Below are 20,959 nucleotides of genomic sequence, written 5' to 3'. Positions count from 1 at the left end.
TATTCTCGTATGGTGTAAATTAAGTCGGTAATGTAAAGGCAAAAGGGTATATCTATCAAATTTTTCATTTTCTAAGTTTGTTCCACAAAATGTCTAAAATAGTGTTTTCCATAATCTGGAAAAAGGATATAGCTATAGTTCAAATATTTATTTAGTTTTATTAAGGTATGTGCGTATAAAAATACATAAAATAAATGAGTTATTCAATTTCATAAGTTTGTTTTTGCTCTCCTTCAAAACAGATATACCCCTTTGCCTTTACACTACCGAAGTGTGGGAAATAGATTGTATTAAATGAAATATAAGCTAACTAAAGAAATTTAAAATATATGTTGTATGAAAATATTATGTGGAATGCATCAAAACACATTCACAATAGATTTTAAGAAACAGTACCATATACATATAGCTCACTCCTTTCAAGAACGCCATAAATCAAAAATCGTCAATTTTCAGTTATGCATGTTTTCGAAATCCCCAGAAAATGTACTATATCCCAGCAAAAGCGGCATATTTTAAACTCAATATTTACCCGCTACAGGGCAGAAAATGTTATTTTTGCATTTTGAAGAAAAGGTATTGTTTAATTATTTTTTTAAATATATCAAATATTTTTCAAATGTAGAAAAAATCTTCAGGTTTTATCTCAAAAGATCTGTTGCACAGTCAGAAGTTCAAAAAGTGGCTTGATATTTATTTTTAATACATTTTGTTGTATTTTTAAATTTTAAAAACGTTCTGCTGAAAATTTTGGTTTTTGGATTTATGACGTTCTTGAAAAGAGTGAGCGATATGTAAGGAAAACTTAATATTAAAACGGATAAACTTCCATTGCACGTCCGTTATCATTATGTGTTTTGCTAGCTAACCAACAAACCACCACTCTCTAGAGAATCAACTTACCCACTTACCCGATATTTAAATGAATTTTAAAAATACTCCGTTAGAGTTCAGGAAATGTTTTAGGTTTATCAAATTACAAGTTGTGGGGCCTCACACGTGTGCACTAGATACGAACTATTGTAGTTTGTACCCGGAACAAAGGGTTATCGCACCTTTGGCCTAAATAACAATTTTTAATTGGCTTGTTCGGCAATCATCCAGGAAATTTCATTTTTACCAGTTCAAATTTAATTACTTTTCCGTTATTTGTTGTTTCGGCATTCACTTTGTGGTAAGATATGATTAAATTATAAATAAAACAATTGTTTTTTTACCACTTGAGTATTATATTATAACGACTAGTTTTGGAGGCTACAAATGCTTCCATCTACGGGTTTGAATATAAACTAGAGTTTTTATTCAAACTTATAGATGGAAGCAAATGCAGCTTCCGAAACAAGTTAAGAAAGTATAATATACAAGTGGAAAAGGCAAGTGTTTTATTTATAATTTAACGTCGTTCCTAGACAAAATTAGTTTTTCAATCTACATAAATGTCTATCTAACTTAATAACCATCACGCCACTTCCCTGCATAGGGTAGGCAAAAGGAAAAGAATGCCACACCAATCTGTCTTTGCAAACCCAAAAAATCTTCGCCTCTTCCACATTCATGCATCTCTTCGCATATACACGCCGAGTTAACTAATTTCAAGTATTTTAAATACTTTTAACGCCAAGTTTTCCTCAGTCTTCTTCTGCTTCTATTACCAACCACATAAGAAGGATGAAAGTCAGTCTGTCAGTTGAATGTGCTGCAAAAAATGTATGATAGATGTTCGAATGGTGATATAAAGAAAGAATGCAAGGCTTATATAATTACTATCGATAAAATTAAGAAAGGTGTGTTGAGATGGTTTGGGCATGTGAATCGAATGTGAAAAAATAAATCTTAAAATATATATTTACGTATGAGGCGAATGTCTCTGATAATAGGAGCAATCTAAATCTCAATTTTTGTTAAATATTTTGATAAAAAGCAAAATACTGTGTATTAATTTTAAAGATTCTGTTCGCCTCCGTAGTGTAATGGTCAGCGCACTCGGCTACCGTTCTGGAGGTCTCAGGTTCGATTCCCAGGGGGTCAAATAAATATAAGTGATTTTTTTCACAGTAATATTTATTCAATATTACCCTGGACTGATCCTGAAGCGGAGGGCTTATCACCTTTCCTTGGTGTGTAAACGATCGAGATAACACTGCGTTTATATAAAGCAGTGCCCGATGCACCATCGGGGTGCGGATAAGGGTTTAAAAAAAATTTAAGATTAGATGAAAGAAATATTGTAAAAGGATGTTCATAATATTTAAGCATACAAGCTTTTTCTCTTATATACCATAAATGCAAAGGTTCTTATATTCTTCAAGGAATACTTGCAAGCTTTTTGCCAAATATTTCCCAGTCCTTAGCTTGTGTACCCTAAACGCTTCTAATCTCAAGTAAAAGTTACTGTAAAATGATACAAAAATATTGTTGGAATTGAAATCATACCAAAGAATTTCGCAAAATTGAAAACCACTGGACAGATTTAATATTCTAGTAAGGAAAACAGACTACATAATAAAGACAATAAAATATACATGTGCATAGATACCTCAATATTCTTAGTGTTACAAATCGAAATAATCTTTCTTGATATTTATTACATCTATAATTTTATGAGTCCTGGTACCAACCGTAATTCATGGAAGTTGGCATCAGAAAGGTGACGACATCTCAAGTCAGGAAAACAGCACAGGATATTGGAAAATATTTTTCAACGCAGTTGCTGCCACAGCTCTGAGAATTTCGAATTTTAAGTTACAAGCCGTATCGATTTTTAATTTATTATTAACAAGATTTCTTGAAAGGGTGGATAAATTTTCTAGAACATGAATTTCATTTTAACACACCCGTTTTCTACGTATTTTTGTAGTTGTTTCCACATTTTGTACTGCTATATTTTAAGATAAAGAGTATTGTATAAATGTTCAAATATTAATTTGAAGATGATTCAATAACCTTTGAGGAATTATTTTCAAAATTCTATAGATTTCTCAATATATTATATGTACCTGAAAAGGTGATTTGGAGGTTAATGTAACAATGCTAGAGGTCCCGGGTTCGATTCCCGGTGATGTCAATATAAAAAATATATTTTTTGATAATTCGTTTTTAAAAAAGGAAAATTTATATTGTCTTATTATATGCACAAATATTTTATTTACATTTTTTGGTGGGTTATTTTTGTAAAACACTAGGAGCTAATAAAAACAAAAATCAATTAAATTTTTAGACATATTAAAGTTAATGAAGAAGAATACGAAAGTTTGGGTATTTATAGGTCTTATGATATGTCATAGGCTGGTTAAGTAATCACTTTACAGGCGTGTTCATTCACTATCCTACCCATGTTTCACAATCACACTATTCAAATTTTTGGACCTCATACATATCGCTCACTCCTTTCAAGAACGTCATAAATCAAAAAACTTGATTTTTCAGGAGAACGTTTTTAATGTTTGAAAATATAATTCAATGTATTAAAAATAAGTATCAAGCCACTTATTGAGCTTTTCACTGTGCAATATATCTTTTCAGGTAAAACGTGAATGTTTTTTCTCCATTTGAAAAATATTTAGTATATTTAAAAAAATAATTAAACAACACCTTTTCTTCAAAATGCAAAAACAACACTTTCTGCCCTGTAGCGGGTAAATATTAAGTTAAAAATATGCTGCTTTTGCTGGGATATATTACGTTTTTTGGGCATTTTGAAAACATTTTTTTATTTATGACGTTCTTGAAAGGAGTGAGCGATATATATCATAATCGAGGTCATAATCCCTGTAAATACCAAGACATCCACATTCTTTTTTATCTTTGTTGAGATGTCAAAATGTAAAAATTACTCCTGAGTGGAGAAACCCTGATTTGGACACACCCACAATATTATGAATACAAATATTTATTTTAATTTTTTTGCGAAGTGAAAAAGATTATCTATATTTATGAGCTTGGATTCCAGGCGTTATTCTTGAAACAGATACAACTAAGCGAGTATTTATTTTAATTTCTCTGTTATTATTCACCCCCTTGTCTCAGAACATTACAACCCTTTTGAGATTTCCCACCATGAGCTGGTCTTTTTGGTCCTTTGGTAAAGATATCTCTAAATATAAACATAAGTTAATTGATTTTTGCTTCCATAAAACGTTTAAACATTTTTATATTATATTTTAGAGTAATTTCATTTATTTTGTAAGCATTTTAATTGTATGTATTTTTATATTTTTTTTAAAAATCATATTACATACATAAGTCACATATTATATTATATTCCCGATGAGTAATTTCCATTACTCATTTTGGGACATTGGATTAAGGTTAACAATATTGAAAAACAGATAAGAAAGTAACAAATAAAAAATTCAGGGCAAAATGTTAAATATAAAATAAATAAAGATACAGCATATAGGCATACAAAAAAACATAAGGTAAGAAGCATGTTTAAAGGAAAAAATATTATTTATTTAAAAAATATAAATCACCATCCAAGATTGATTTAGACCATGGGTCGGCAACCTTTTGTTGTAAAAGGGCCAAATATTTTTCATGGGGATCAGTGCGGGCCGCACTTGCAGTAGGTATACATACAATATTTATGTACAAATATTTTAGTTTTAAAAATAAAACGCTAAGTATATTTTAACGACTTTTATTGTATTTAATAATATCAATGAGATTCCCTTCGCTCCCTTTCTCGCTTCCTTTCACTCGATTGTGTATAATATCGTCCGTCATGTGCGTTGCGGCGAGAACCTCGCGGGCCGCACCAAGATGTCTCGCGGGCCGCAGGTTGCCAACCCATGATTTAGACCAAACAAACATTTTACTAAAGTTGAAGTTTTTTAAAAAAAAAATATCTGGTGGAAAAAATTAAATAGAAAGTACTTTGTCTTATTTAAAAAAAATTAATGCAAATATTAAAAATCTTCATATATTGCAATTTGCAACATTGAAAATGCTAAGTGATAGCATTGTCAAGAAGCACGCTGTTTGCCATGAGCAACGTTAAGTATTTCGTATGTTGCAATTAAGTTAAAAAGATGGCGCTGCCATTCCGATCAAAACAATACTTTTCACGGGTATAAAAATGCGCGTATTTTCAAATGCAACGTTGGATCAAACTTTCAAAGCCATCTATGAATTACGTAAGAAGATTTATGAATTTTAATAAACTATTTTTTTTTTATAAATTATAAAGTTTTTTACGGTCCTTAGGAAAAGGGGTTTTATAAAATAAAAAGACTTTGTTTTTAACCACTTTTTTATTAGTAATTTTTTTCTTCAACCGGTTTCGACAAGAACCTTGTCATCATCAGGATTAAACACTTAGTTTGTAAAATGTGTCAAAGTATCTGCAAAAAACAATAAAGAAGAAAGAGGGTTTTATTAGAAAATTGGGAATAATTTACTTCGTTTTTTTTTCGAAAACCATCATGTATAATTCTGGAATCAAAAATAATACATTTATGTAATAAGATTCATTTTAATTATTTCCGACTACAATTTAAAATAACTCTAATCGTACTTTTATCCATTAAATAAATCAACCATTGTACATCTAAGATAAATTTTCTTCTACACGGTCAATGATGAAACTAAAAACCTTTTCTATTAGCCGAATAAATTTCTCCTTCAAAAAAAGTTACGATCTCGCCTAGTGTTTTTCGTAAGAAGATATTTCTAAGGGCGTTGACTCCAGTAGAACCTTCTTTGTTCCTTTTGGGTTGACTGGAATTCTGTATATAACGTGAAATCAAGTACCATTATGATAAACCAAAATTGCTGGTATGTTAGGAAATGAAATATGGGGTTTATTTTTACTTGGAATCTGGCAACTTGATCTTTTTTAGCTAACTCCCTATCTACACTCATTGGTGCATAAGGCACTGCATAGTATAGAAGCAGTGTTATCTTGATCGTCTATTGCATGAAGGCAATTTGACCCGTCTTGGGCTTCTTGTACTGGTCCATGGTAATATGAAATAAAAAAAGAGAGTTAAAGTCACCTTTATTTATTTTTCCCCCATATCAGCATAGAGGAAGGAAAATAACCTGTCAAAGGCTGGATAAGATATCACTTTATACACGTGCAACATTCACCATTCTGCCCACGGTTGACAACCACACTACTCATTTTTTGAATTTCCTACATATATTCGATATTATTTTTTTTACATATATTATTATAATACATATATTATTATTATACATATATTATAGTGGTCAGGTTAGGAGTCGTAACAATCGGCGGGTATGTTTGAGGAGATGCATGAACGTGGAAGAGGCGAAGAATGTTTGCAAAGACAGAATGGTATGGCGTTCTATTCTCTCTGCCTACCCCTGCGGGGAAGTGGCGTGATGATTAGTTAGTTTTTTTTTCCTACATATATCATTAATCTCATGACATAGTATATATGATTTCACACCTACCATCTACGTGGCTTTGAGAAGGCATTTATTCAGTAGAGATCCTTTTATTTGGATCCATGCTTTTTGAAAATATTTTTCTTTTAAATCTTATTTATGTCATTCATAAAATAAGGAATTTTAACTTAAAACGATTTTTTATTTCAAGGAAAACTGGGTTTATATTTATATTATTGTTTTGTTGTGTGAGTTCAATGGTTAGTGAACAGATGGAATGGATGGAACAAATGGATCAAATGGGATGGCCAGATTTGTCTACAAGCATTTGAACACACTCAAAATGTTGTTAAATTAATAATTATAATTTGTTAATAATCAAAATGTAACTTTGTTTTAAAATCACTATAAATATTTTATTTTAACTAAATTATAATGTTTACCGGTTTCGAAGCTAACCGCTTCTTTATCAAGACTTATTAATACTTGTATTAATCAGTCTTAGCTTCGAAACCGGTAGACATTATAATTAAGTTTTAATAAAATATTTATAGTGATTTTAAAACAAAGTTACATTTTAATTATAAAATGGAAAATCACAAATTAAGTACTTCAAATATAAATAAAAAATATCGAATGCTTTTTATTTATTTAAGCTCCGACTGTTTTACACAAATAACTTAACTTTAATTTGACAGTACCATTGAGGTAACATATATCTGAAACAACGTTAACTGGTAACATACAACAAAGTACCTGATGTAATATTTTTACGCAAATAGTACAAATATGGAAAATAGAGACTACCATGTCAGTTTGCTCTCTCTCTCTACTCTCAGTGCAAACAAATCTTCTAGTAGTCAATCTAACTAAAACATATTTGGTTAGATGTTGAAACATATGTTTTGAAATGAATTAATTTTATAAAGATTATTCATTGATATCTCACCTTTAATTAAGGTGTATGTATGTCTGGGCATATACAGGACTTACGACCTATCATTGGCTTGTTTAAGTGATTACTTTTTATACGTTTGACATTTACCATTCTCCCCACGATTGAAAACAACACAACTCAAATTTCAAATATTTTGGCAAAGCACCCAAACATCAACAACTGGTATTTTTTATGGTGTAAATTCACACTTTTTAATGATCACTAATACTCAAATTCTCATGATTCAATTGAAAAGATCTTTTAACATAAGTGTTACTTTGTCGGTGACATATAAGCAGTACGTTCAATAAATTTATGAAGGATTCTTCTCGAATAAGTTAACATACTAAGAGAAGCCTAAACACATCATTTTAATTTTTGACTTAAACCCATTTTTAGACCAGTTTTCATTATTCACAGCATTTTAAGTGTGTCAAAATTATTGTAAATAAATTCTGGATTTGCTGCACTAAGGAGTTATTGAAATCAAGATTTTAAATTGATATCTCAATATAGATAAAGAAAAATATGAAAGTATGAGCATTTACTGGACTTGCGATCTGTCATAGGCTAGTTAAAGTCATCACATTATACACTTGGTAACACTTACTATTCTACCCATGATCGACAACCACACAACTCAAAATTCGAGATAGTTCTGTAAACTTCAAATGAAAAGATCTGCTGTACGCTGTTATTATTAAAATCTCCAAAGTGAACAAATTCAGATATTGTGAACAATAATTTGGACACATTCAAAATATTGCAGCAAAAAATATTTAGTGATTTTATTTTTAAACAACGTATTTATTGTTATTTATTTATCGATAAAGTTAAGAAAGGTGTGTTGAGATGGTTTGGACATGTAGAACGAATGAGTGAGGAAAGAACGGTAAAACAAATTTATGAGGCGAATGTTAGTGGGAAAAGAAGCAGAGGAAGACCGAGAAAAACATGGCACGATCAGGTATGCCAAATACTTGAAAGTGGTCAGGTTAGGAGTCGTAACAATCGGCGGGGATGTATGAGGAGATGCATGAACGTTGAAGAGGCGAAGAATGTTTGCAAGGACAGAGTGGTGTGGCGCTCTATTCTCTCTGCCTACCCCTGCGGGGAAGCGGCGTGATGGTTAGTTAGTTAGTTAGTTAGTATTTATCGTTATTATGTTATAACGTTTCTAAAAGTGGTAACGATTTCATTTCAACCCCTACAAAATTGTTTCATACTTTGTGAAAGTTGCTTGTTACGGTATAAAGCATAAAATAAAAACATTTTGCTGGTCGTGCCAACAAAAGCAGTGGAAGGTTTAAGGGGCCAGAAGTTTCCTCATTATTCATTACCACAATGAGGCAAACTAAAAAAGTTTTCCAAGGGAGGATTACCACAATGGATTATTTATAATTTTACTTAATCTTATGGATATTGGTACTCCACTTTAATTAAATTAAAAAACTTACCGTCATATAAATTTAAAAAAATTGACAAGCACCGTGGCGTACTTAGATGCTCAATTGCGGGACTGATTTCTGCCAATTTAAAATAAATTCAAAAAAGATTATTTTTTCATTTATTCTGGGTATTTGAGATGTATTTTTCACATGAACCTTCCCTATCCTTACTGTTCTACCTCCAGATAAGCCTTTATGGTGCCTTGGTCGGCCCGACAAACCATAGACGGATGACGTCATGTTGTTACACGGCCGAGGCACCATAAAGGTACGACACCACATGGTCCAAGGTACGGGATGAGGCCAAGGCCAAGGCCAAGAGAAGAGGTCTTGTAAAATGTCATTCCTATGTATACTATGCATGATAAGTATATTATATCTTCTAACAAGTTGATTATAAATAAACGATCTATTCGGTACAGTAAAAAAATTAACGTACTTTGTTAATTAACCATTTTATGAGACTGAAAAAAACTGCCCAAGGTACGAACCTCTCCCCTTTTACACGCTATCTCCTTAATACGATGCGAAGGTGAGCGAGTAAGTGAGAAAGTGCTTGGCAAATAATATGATTACCTATACAAACCTTACGTGATCTCCTTTACTCAGTACTGTTGAGTCAGCAGCCCCTCCCTTGGGGGAGTCATAATACCACACACACCACTCGTACTCACTTTATATCTAAAACATGCCACTGCTAAAGTAATATGTACGTATCGTCTTATACTAATATTCAGAAACGACTACAGTGGAACCTCGTTATTCGTAACGCGATACGCTCGTTAAACGAAACATTTTTTTTTTTCAAATGAATCAATATAAAATATAATAGAAAGGCGAAAGATTTCGGATAAAGACAGTACCCGTGCCGAAGAACAGTGTTAAAAAATACAAGCAAAATAATATATTTTTTTAAACTATAATATAATACCTTATATCTTATGGTTTGGACTAAGTAACTAATAAATTATCACGCCACTTCCACATTAATGCATCTTTTCATTTTATTTTATAGGTGATAAGAAAAAGTTGGAGAAAGCTTTATACGAGTAATTACGAAGGCACCACCATCAGTCTTAATTCCAAATCCATCAAAATTACATATTACATACGAAATGAATCCAACAATAGCGGATATATACATCTTTCAAAAATTAATGCAAAATGAATGAGCAAAATGAAAAATAATGAGCAAAATGGTGAACTTTACATCAAGTGTATAAATATATCACTTAAGCCAGCTAAATGCCAGGTTATAAGCCTTGAAAATCTTTTAGATTTATATTTCTTTAGTATAAAATGATAGATGTCTCGTCTCAGGCTAAGACACCTATAATATATATCCTTTACTTTGATTTAATAAAGTGTCGGATGTGATGTAATGCAGTAATGAATAAATAATGATTCAAAAATATATAAATGATACTTTATGAATCAAAAGAAAGGGACTTTGCTCTTCATATCCGTACTACGCAAGTCTTCTAAGAGAAGGTTTGTATTACCTTTATCTTCGTTTCTATTGTATGAAGAATAAACCAACATAGAATACTAGATTAGGTTGTACAAAAACAACATTATTACAAAGCAATTTATTGTTTGTTAATTCCTGCTCAATTATTTTAGTCGATACTTGTCTAGAGACATTTGTTTACACCGACGCTTAAAAATTTCGAAAAAATGCGATACATTAGCATGCTGACGCTTCTCAATGAAGAATACAGCATCTTTCAGCACTTCAGTTATTGCGCCGGTATTGTAAGCTTTACCAGAATTACAATACTGAAAATTCCCGGTATTCTTCTCGTCACTCGTTATACGAAGCTACGCTCGCTGATTGAGTCATTTTTTACTAGATTTTTATAGATGCTCGCTAAGCGAGGTTCCACCGTACATTACCATTTCCCTCGATTCGGCTCCGTAAAGCATAAGTAATTAAATTTTGTGTATAATATATAAAATTTTATCACCCGAGACATGTACGTAGGTAATCGCATATCTAATTGTATAAGATGTATACTCCTGTGTCTATAACGTGACTCTCTACCTAAGCTTTTGTCAAATTTTACAGTATTGATCTTCAACTTTTTACAGGAATTATTTCATTTTTGAGAATTTTACATTGTTTCGAAAAAAAATATACGGGCTTCTCTTGGATGTATGTATAACATACTTGATTCAAAAATCATCAGTCTACATTTCAGATGAAAGTCAGTCTAACTTTTTGAATTTTTTTCCGGGAAACGATTTTGTGAAACAATAAACCAAAAAGATGGTAAGGATGACATTCAAATTTGACTTAATCATAATTCGCAATATTTTGAGTGCGTCCAAATCTTTGTCGATAAATCTGGGTTTTCCGCTTAAGAGTTATTAAAACTGTTATCTTAATATAGTAGAAGAATATAGGAATTAACAGGGCTTACGACTTGTCATAGGCTGGTTTAAGTGATCATTTTATAAGCGTGTAACATTCGGAACATGTATATATCTTTTTATTGACACGTTCTTTCATATGTGAGTTCTCGGCGCCATCTATGATTAAGTTGTGAAAGCTGTTTTTATTTATCAGAGACCCTTATGGTGTTTTTAAGCATCCCCTAATATGTAACATATTTTGAGATGAATCTTATAAATATTTCATAAGGATCTCTGCTTAGTAAAAAGCTTACTCAACTCTACCGTAGATGGTACCGAGAACTCATATGTGAAATTTTAGTAGTGTGGTTGTCAATCATGGATAAATTTTATCAATATCATTGTGCCTGTTATAATGAACTACATATATGTATGTCATAAAATGTTCCTTATAAATTGTATAAACCCTCATTACACATATATACACATGTGTATTTAAACACAGATAGGAGAGCTGACTTCAATTTGTGCACTTTTAAAATGATGAATTTACTTAATTTAATTTTAATTTTACACTCTTTTTGAATATTTAATGAATTTTTGAAAAAAGTATATGAAAAAAAAATTACATGAAATAATTTCATGATCAATTATTATCATCCCTTGTGACTACCATATGTTTTTAAATTTTGTGTAATAAAACAAATACTTTTGTGCGCTTAAAAGATGCTCGTTAGTCGTAAAGTGGGTGCTAAAACATCCATATTGTACTTTAAATGTGCGCAATATGCTACCAAATGCTTAAATGTCAAATATTTGTAATTAAATAAAGTGTCTACCGTATTCGCGATAAGAATCGTGACTACGAAAATACTCATATTCAAAAAGTACAAAATACATGTTACCTCAAATAAACAGCGCTAACAAGAAACATTATGTTAACTGGGGGTGAATTTTCTTTTATTTAGATTATAAAGAAAACCTTACATGGCTTCACTAAATAAATATACCATTTTATGCTAGGATACACATGTTCATATATAACAATAAAACTTTTTTTTTCGTAAAACACTCTTTTTATGCTTTATCACCCCTAGTTCGACAAAAATACAAAGATTGATTTAAGCTTGTATTAAAATATCGAAATTTTTCTTATGTTGAATTTTTCAATTAAGCTTTCAGACTGAAGCCAAAAAATAACCGAGAAAAAAAAAACTTTTTTTAAATAAACATATATTCTTTTCATATTCCGAAAAGTTAAAGCTCTTTTTGAGCCAATTATACGGTTTCACTTCTATTTTCAACATATTTTTACACTTCTCCTATACACATAAATAAACTTGAATGCTTTCTTCGGACGTACAAACATAAAAAAAAATATTCTTGAAGGGAAACCATTTCGATATTCGATAGTTGGTTGAGAATTGAGGGTGAAATTTCATAAACGTGGCACATTTCGTTACATGAGAGAGAAGAAAGATATAACGTAGAGAAAGATAGAAAGAGTGCTATACATTCCAAAACCGCGGGAGTGGGGAAAAAGAGAGAGACGTATACACAACGATACAAAGCGATAGAATAAGATAGCATGCGGGCGTGTACATGTCAGATGCTATATATGAACAATGAGGTGTCACACGTTGTTTAAGTAATGTTTATCATTGTGTTTCACTTGTTTCATGAATACAGTACTGCACACGCATGTACCAGATGACCCTTCAGATTATGGGGATAAAAATGTTTGATAAATACTTTAAAAACACAAATGACAACACTATAAAAAAATATTTTACATGTTACTTTGGGTAAAACTAACTATTTTCTGATTTGTTTATTATATATTATAAGGTAATTCTAGATATTTTTACATTTTAATATTCATTGAATTTTTAGTGTCCATAATTGGTAACCTGCTCATTGAAAGTCATGTCACCTAACATTATTTATGGTATAAAAAAATGTAAGTATATTATTACATTTTGTCCGCCTCCGTAGTGTAATGGTCAGCACGCTCGGCTACCGTTCTGGAGGTCCCGGGTTCGATTCCCAGGGGGGGTCAAATAAATATAAGTGATTCTTTCACTCTAATATTTATTCAATATTACCCTGGACTGGTACCTGAAGCGGAGGGCTGATCACCTTTCCTTCGTGTGTTAACGATCAAGATAACACTGTGTTTATATAATGCAGTGCCCTATGCACCATTGGGGTGCGGATAAGGGTTTGAATGAATAATATTACAGTAAATTAAACTTTTCACGGTTTGTTAGATTTTATTCTAACCATTCCATATAATAGTCATAGCATTAGTTTGCTTTTTTATAAACCCCCAGCGATTAATTACCGAGGATTTGGTACCGTTTTCCAGGATTTTGTTTTAATTAACCGAAATTTATGATCATCAAGAATTTACGATGATGCTTAAAACTTTCTGAGATAAGTTCTTACGCTTTTCATAACCCGTACACTATTGCTAAGATAATTACATCGTATTACTGTCATAAATCACTACATCAAAATCCTTGTTATAAAAAGTAATATATTTTTTTTTATAAAAAAAAACGAAAATTACATCTTCGAAATTTGATTAACTTATATGTGACATACATCCAAATCAAAGGGGCTTTGCTAAAAAAAACTTTTCTCAATCCAACTCAATACTCAAATTTTCGAAACTCCTAGATATATTGATCAATCTCATGACACAGTACATATGAGTTTACAGCAGCCGTCTATGTTGGATTGAGAAAGCTTTTATTTAGCAGATAAAACGGGTTTGAATTTTGCATACAAATAAAAGGGTCTCTGCTTAATAAAAGCTTTTCAATCAAACACAGATGGCAGTTGTAAACTCATATGTACTGTATCACGAGATTAATGACATATCTAGGTGTTTCAAAATTTTGAGTAGTGTATTTGTCAATCATGTGTGGAATGGTGAATGTTGCACGTGTGTAAAGTAATCACTTAACCAGGCTATGACAGGTCATAAACCCTGTTAATATCCAGACTTCCATATTCTTCTCCATCTATGTTGAGATGTCATAAAAATTTCAAACTTATGATTTGATCAGTTTTTGAAAATGTTATTCCAGAAGACCAGAATTAACCGTAATTAAATCAACTTTTATTATTATCTGGATTATCTCCTCTAATTAGAGATATCCAGATTTTTAAACAAGTATTTGGAAACACTCAAAATGTTGTAAACAACTTTTATTTAACTACAGCGGGCATAGTCAGCTCCCCCTAGAAAAACCTGATCAGTTTATTTTCATTAAACTATTACTGATATTTTAAGCTAGAGTGTACTTTTCTTAGGCAAAGTACTCTTAAGTTACTCTTCTCAAATATCCCTTAGGGAGCTTGTCCACTACCCGGAATTCCGTGTAATTTTACCGTCCGGTACGTCAGTAAGCGTTTTAAAACGACGATTGGCTTCGATTGGCTTGTGCTTTTGTCCATCTTTCTTCGGATCGGAGCTCTTTGATCGGTGCGTGAACACGTTGCGCGTAAATTCGATCACGCTAAACTGTCGTAGTCGTTTTCATTTTTTAAAACCGGACTGCCGGAAGGTGAAATCCCGTGTAGTGGACAAACGCCCTTACAATCTACTTTTCCTGTGACAAATATTTCATGATCATTATGATAGATTGTCTAATTTATTATTTGTTAAATAAATATGTGTTTTTGTTATATTTTTTGCGATTCAGATACGCAAAAACATATATGTTATTCATATATGTGATATATGGAGGTACCAATTTTAATAACTCGTGTCATGTGTAGGAATTGTAACAGGTGTATATATTTTTCATGGCTCCTCTTGAAGTAAATAATAAACGAAGGTAATCCATCCCACGTTTCAGAAATAATGGATATTCGTGATGACAGTTACTGCTTCAAATACCGTTTTATGTACAGAAACTGTGATATTATCAGACTACCCTATCAATATAATCTCAAAACGATTAAATCTCAATAAAAACATTTTGTATCAATGTACATTATGTCTTGATTCGGCATTATCCTTATGGAATGAGATATTTATTATTTTTATAAAAACTTAACGCTTTTATTATACCATTTAATGATCTATTATTTTTCGAATCTAGTCGTGCGTAATGAAATAAATCTCATTAAGTAGTATAATTTAAGTGTTTAATTTTTAAATAAAATAATTGTATCTATCACCATTTTTACCATTTTTAATTTAAATTTCAATGAATTAATACTACTATTTCTTAAAAATCGATTATGACACGTATTTCAATGCAACGTTGAAAGGCGCTGTTTTTTATTCAATTTGTGTTTTTATTAATCAGTAGAACATGGACACTAGGGGAAAGTTTAAGTCATTGACTTATCGTAAACTCTTATTTTTACACATTTTTATAGTTTCAAAATATTGCAATTTTTGACTTAAAAAATCAGAAATCTACGTTTTTGATGTAAAGGTTCTAAATTTTCTTCATCCTTCAACGTCCTAAGGAAACTCTTAAATTATGACAAGCTTAACATATGTACGGCGTTTGAAAATTTTGCAGGATGCATCAAAACACGTGTCATAATAAACTTTTAGATCAAGTTGTATTGAACAAGTGAAATTAAAACTAAAGATTACCACAAACTGCCAAACCAATTAATGAAACTTATTTTATCACGATAATTTACTTGTAATGTTTATCAGTTAATTTTCTTCCTTAGAAAAAAATTGTCCAGCAAAAGGGAATTTATTCGCACTCAGTATTTAGATTCACCACAATCGAATGCTTTAAAGGGACTGAAAGGGGGTTTATATTAGTTGCTCTTTGAAAAATAAAAACTCCTACCCTTACAGGGTTTAACAAGATTACAAAGGGTTCGGTGAGTTCTTTTTACCGGAGGCTATTTAGCATCTCGTCCAGGAGGTAGTATTCATTTCTTACACTTTTTATTCACAAAATCTTGTTCAGGTTTTAACGTAATGAATAAAATATATATATATATCACATCTTAGACATGTAATGAATTCGGACATTATATTTTGATATAGTCTGGGCAATTACGGGGCTTACGACCATCATAGGCTGGTTTAAGTGATCACTTTACACACGTTTAACATTCAACAATTCTACCCATGATTGACAACAACACTACTCAAATTCTTGGAATTTCTATAAATACATGGGTCATGAATTGTTAGAATTTCACTAGAGACATCGATGGTGAGATGAAAGAAGTTATTTTCTTGAACTCCAAAAAAATATTTGTAACTCCTAAATCTATGTGACTCCTAATTGGAGATAATTCAGATTTATGAACTAGTATTTGGACACACTTAAAATTCTGTTAATTTGGTGAAGTATCAAAAAAATTACATATGTGGACTAATTCGGGATGAATCTCTGTGATAAAAAAAATCGTGGTATTAATAACTTTGAAGTAGAGCAAATTCTAAATTCGTTTACAACGATTTAAACACACTCAGAATATTATGTTTATCTTATTTAAGTAATGTCCTGAGTAAATTACAATGCCACTACTACTACTACCATCATGCCGTTTTCCCGCAGGGGTAGGAGGAGAGGATGGAACGCCACACTCTTCTGTCCTGACATACACTCTCCGCCTCCTTCACACCATACATCTAGTCATACATCTCCTCCGATTACGCAGACTTTTGACACCACCAGATTTTAGGTTCTGATTGATCTAATCGTGCCAAGTCTTTTTCAGCCGTCCTCGACATTCGCCACATATATTTTCCTGGTCATTCTCTCGTTACCCATTAAATTACAATGCACTATCTAATAATTAACCAAATCCATCAATTTGTGAATAAATATTTAGCCACACGGAAAATATATCCAAATCGTGTTATAAGGTTCTATAATTTAAAATTTTCTGTATTTATTTTCATTCTTTTAGCTTACGTATTATTATCTCATAAGTGAACCATCAAAAAACACATCTCAATACGAGTTTTATTTATTTTATACCTCTTAAGTGTTTATTTCATCGTAAAAACACTCTGCTTTATATACTCCAAATGCAAAAAAAAAAAACGTAAAAAATATCATAAAGGGAACGTGGGATGAATTTAATGTATCGCTTCATCAAATAAACAATAGGATATGCATTAAAATCGTATTTAAATGTTTGATTTAGTTTAATAATAAATATTTATACTTCAACATGATCATGATAACATGATAAAATGACAGTGCTTTTTATTTTTCCTGCTTTGTTTTTAAACAAAGTATTCAAAAGAAAAAAAATATTTGTATTGACAGTAGTAACCATTGTAGATGCAACCATTGTAATAGGACAGTGGTCCTCAACCCTTGGACCGCGGACTAGTACTAATCAAATGATACCACGTCGCCTGAGCCCTGTTTAAAAATCTGGATTACGTTTTTAAAAAAGTAGAATATACCCAATTAAGAAATTGTAATACCCAAAAAAAAACATTATGTTGAAAACGCATTCAGGCCAAGTTACCGCCAACACGTTGGGTGTCATTGTCTCCTATCACCCCGGATGAAATCGTCTTATTGCAAAGAAATAAGTTCAGGGTTCTCATTCATTTAGCGTTCTAGTGACTTGAAATGTTAAATCACTTATTTTTTATATTATTGCATTTCATTTGTTAAGCATATTTAAAAAAAAATATTTGTATTATTTAATCAAAATAAAATAATCTAAAATATAAACAATTGACTTCCTCCCTCAGCGGACCGCGGTAAAGTTATCAAACATTTACAGGTCCATAATAATAAAAATTGTTCGCCTCCGTAGTGTAATGGTCAGCACGCTCGGCTACCGTTCTGGAGGTCCCGGGTTCGATTCCCAAGGGAGGTAAAATAAATATAAGTGATTTTTTCACTGTTACATATATTCAATATTACCCTGGACTGGTACCTGAAGCGGAGGGCTGATTACCTTTCCTTCATATGTTAACAACGATCAAGATAACACTGCGTTTATATAACGCAGTGCCTTATGCACCATTGGGGTGCGATTGAGGGTTTAATTTTTAATTTAATAGTAAAAAAAGTTGGGGACCACTGTGATAGGAAATTGTCCTCACGAAGTCATACCACCGTCAGCTAGAATCTACGTACACATATTTTAAAGCTGAAATTAGCCTGTTGTAGCCCCTTGTAACGTGTCATATTTCATGCCCGTAAAATAGGATATGTATGATGCAGGCGTTAAGTAGGTGGCACTTAGTCTTCACCAAGTATAGTTTTGATCTGCGAGAGCTTTCATACGGTGCCCGCAAGTCCTAAGCGCAATTTCAGTTCTTGAATCCCATTTTCTTAAATATATACATGTATTCCCATGTGTTTGAAACCCTAAACCTTTTCGGTAAGCTGATTTCTAAAGGTTATCGGGAATCGTTTCACAAAACATTAGTTTTTGAACTATTTCATGCAATTACTTGCGGTCCATAAACCATATTTACTGATTTGTAGCTATTAAAATTGAGTTTATATATTGAACTGACTTAAATATTTGGATAAAAAACTATTGAAGTTTAGGATAAAAAAAAGTTATGTGGAATTTAATTGATAAAAATATCTTTCTTTATTCAATGAAATATTCATTTTGTACATCAATTTCCATTAATTCATACTCTAAGGAAGAAATAATGGATTTTTGATATTTTATAAAATTATTAAAATTATTTGAAATTTTACAATTAAATTTTAAATGTGTTTTTTTAACACTTAATTCGTTATAAGACCATAGTGTCATCTGTTGAAATTTACAATAAATATTGAAATGTGACATAAGTTTTCCGACTTCAAAACCAGAAAACTACAAACATACATTTAAACGTTTTACTTTTTCGTCTAATCTCGACTTATTTGTCCTACTGCGGCTAAAAAAATCACTAAAAAAAAACAGATTTTGAATTCCAGAAGCGTTTTTTTGACCCGTTTCTTTCACCGCTACCCCAATTTATGTTAGTTTAAGTGCTTCCCCTCTTATTACTTAATTAATGGATATTTTTTATGATTCCAGAGGCACAGCATCCACGGCATGATGGAGGAAGAGAATGTCGTCAGACCTCATCAAGAGATGGCGCAGCTGTCTCTCGATGAGAAAAAGTTCCTCTTGGCAGTCGAGCGAGGAGACGTTGCGTCTACCAGACGGTAAGATCAACAAATATCACATATTATTGACAATTTTGGTCATGTTATCAAGAGAGAAAAAAATATATGAAGAGACAAAATTTATGCAATGTTTACTGTACAATCGGTTTTTAAAATAATAATGTTTTTTTTACTTTTTTTTCCTTAAGAAATCGTGCATTTTCTTTAGACACTTTGTCCGCTTACGTAGTGCAGTGGTCAGTGCGTTTTGCTACCGCTCTAGAGAACTTAGAATCAATTCTCAGGAAAATTAAAATAATTATAAGTGAATTCTCATTGCAATATTTATTTAAAATTATCCTTGGACTGGTATCCGAATCGCCCGGTTGATCACCTTTTTTTCATGTATTTAACGATCAAGATAACACTATATTACTTGTGTACTGTGCAGTGCTCTATGCACTATTGGGTGGAGATAGGGTTAAAAAAAAACAGGAACTTTAGTCAAATCAAACCATTCAGAATAACTCCGGTCATAAAATTGTCAAAAAAAAACAAATGAAAGACTTTATTAAAAATGGTATACAAGTTATTAAATATTAAGCATTTTCTCAGTAGATTCTTCATATAAATATCAGACCTAACGAACCCATAATGATTTTTTTTCACTCTCGAAGAATATCGAATATCGACATATTAAATTTACACATATTAAATAATATTTTTCTACATATTAACTAATAAAAAAAAATAATATATAAATCCCAAATATCAATAAATTCATTCAGCATTCATCATTGAAATTTCCAAATTTGATCGCATTTTAGTTATCAGGAATGATATTACAACATAAGCAGATTTATAGGTTTGGAATAATAATACCAATATCGTTAAAGTCATTTTTCATAAAATGTGATAAAAGCTTTAAAGATTTTCATATAAAATACATATTCACTATATACTTTGTTCTAAAACTTCGAAAGTGGTAGCGCAAGCTCCATTTCTTAAGTGTCAATTACCCTTTACTTTGATAATCTTTATATAACGATGTAATAAGGGCTTTCAGTACTATATTTAACACCGTTTATTTCAAAATATCCTCGGTAGATGAAACTATAAGCATGAAAATAATTATTGAAAACATAAAATAAAATTATTTAAACATAAATAATAAAGTTTATTCATTGAACAACATGCATTTTTAACAAGTGGAGGCTTTGGAAAAAACTAAACAAAAACAAAAAATGCATTATTACTTTTTTATGTGAAATAATTAGTTTTTTAACATTTTTTTAGAGTTTTATGTATCAAAAGTATTTTTTTTAAATATTCGTGAATTATAGTTGTGAGACAAAACTATCGGTGTGAAAATAATTATGTAAACAGTGTTATTTTACAATATAACGTATAATTTCTTCAGTCAACAACGTGTAATTACTTATTAATCTGATATGTTTCATTTTCTACCCCCTTTTTTAAATTTTGTTTACAAAACTATTGGCATGAACATAATCCTATATAAAACAATGTTATTTTTAAAAAAAACAGTATAATTTTTTTACTCAATAATATGCATAATTGGTTATAATTCTTGTATATTTTGTTTTTCGACCTTTTTTAAAGTTTGATACTAAGCAATTGTAATTAAATGATTAGCACCCCTAATGAAGGCATTTAAGCGATGTCACGATACTACCCCTCGCTACAATGTACGTGTGTGTATGTACGGTATACGTGTAGCTTAATACATACAATAAAGGACCTAACCTTAACCACGCATA

The 20,959-nt window shown here is 31.1% G+C and overlaps 1 protein-coding gene across 1 annotated transcript in view; it reads left to right on the top strand.

Annotated features, from left to right (window-relative positions):
- The window catches only part of Trpgamma (Transient receptor potential cation channel gamma), an 89,201-nt gene that overhangs the window by 5,315 nt on the left and 62,927 nt on the right, over positions 1 to 20,959 (top strand). Inside the window, exon 2 of the mRNA XM_088269724.1 lies at positions 19,108 to 19,238. Within this exon, the coding sequence (XP_088125850.1) occupies positions 19,108 to 19,238 (131 nt within the window). The remainder of the gene's footprint in view (positions 1 to 19,107; positions 19,239 to 20,959) is intronic.

The sequence above is a fragment of the Brachycentrus maculatus genome, unplaced genomic scaffold (assembly GCF_059751285.1).
Source record: "Brachycentrus maculatus isolate JH-2025_06_01 unplaced genomic scaffold, ASM5975128v1 h1tg000361l, whole genome shotgun sequence".
Taxonomy (NCBI): Eukaryota; Metazoa; Arthropoda; class Insecta; order Trichoptera; family Brachycentridae; genus Brachycentrus; species Brachycentrus maculatus.
Note: the sequence above shows the minus strand (reverse complement) of the source record. Positions and strands in the feature narration are given on the sequence as shown.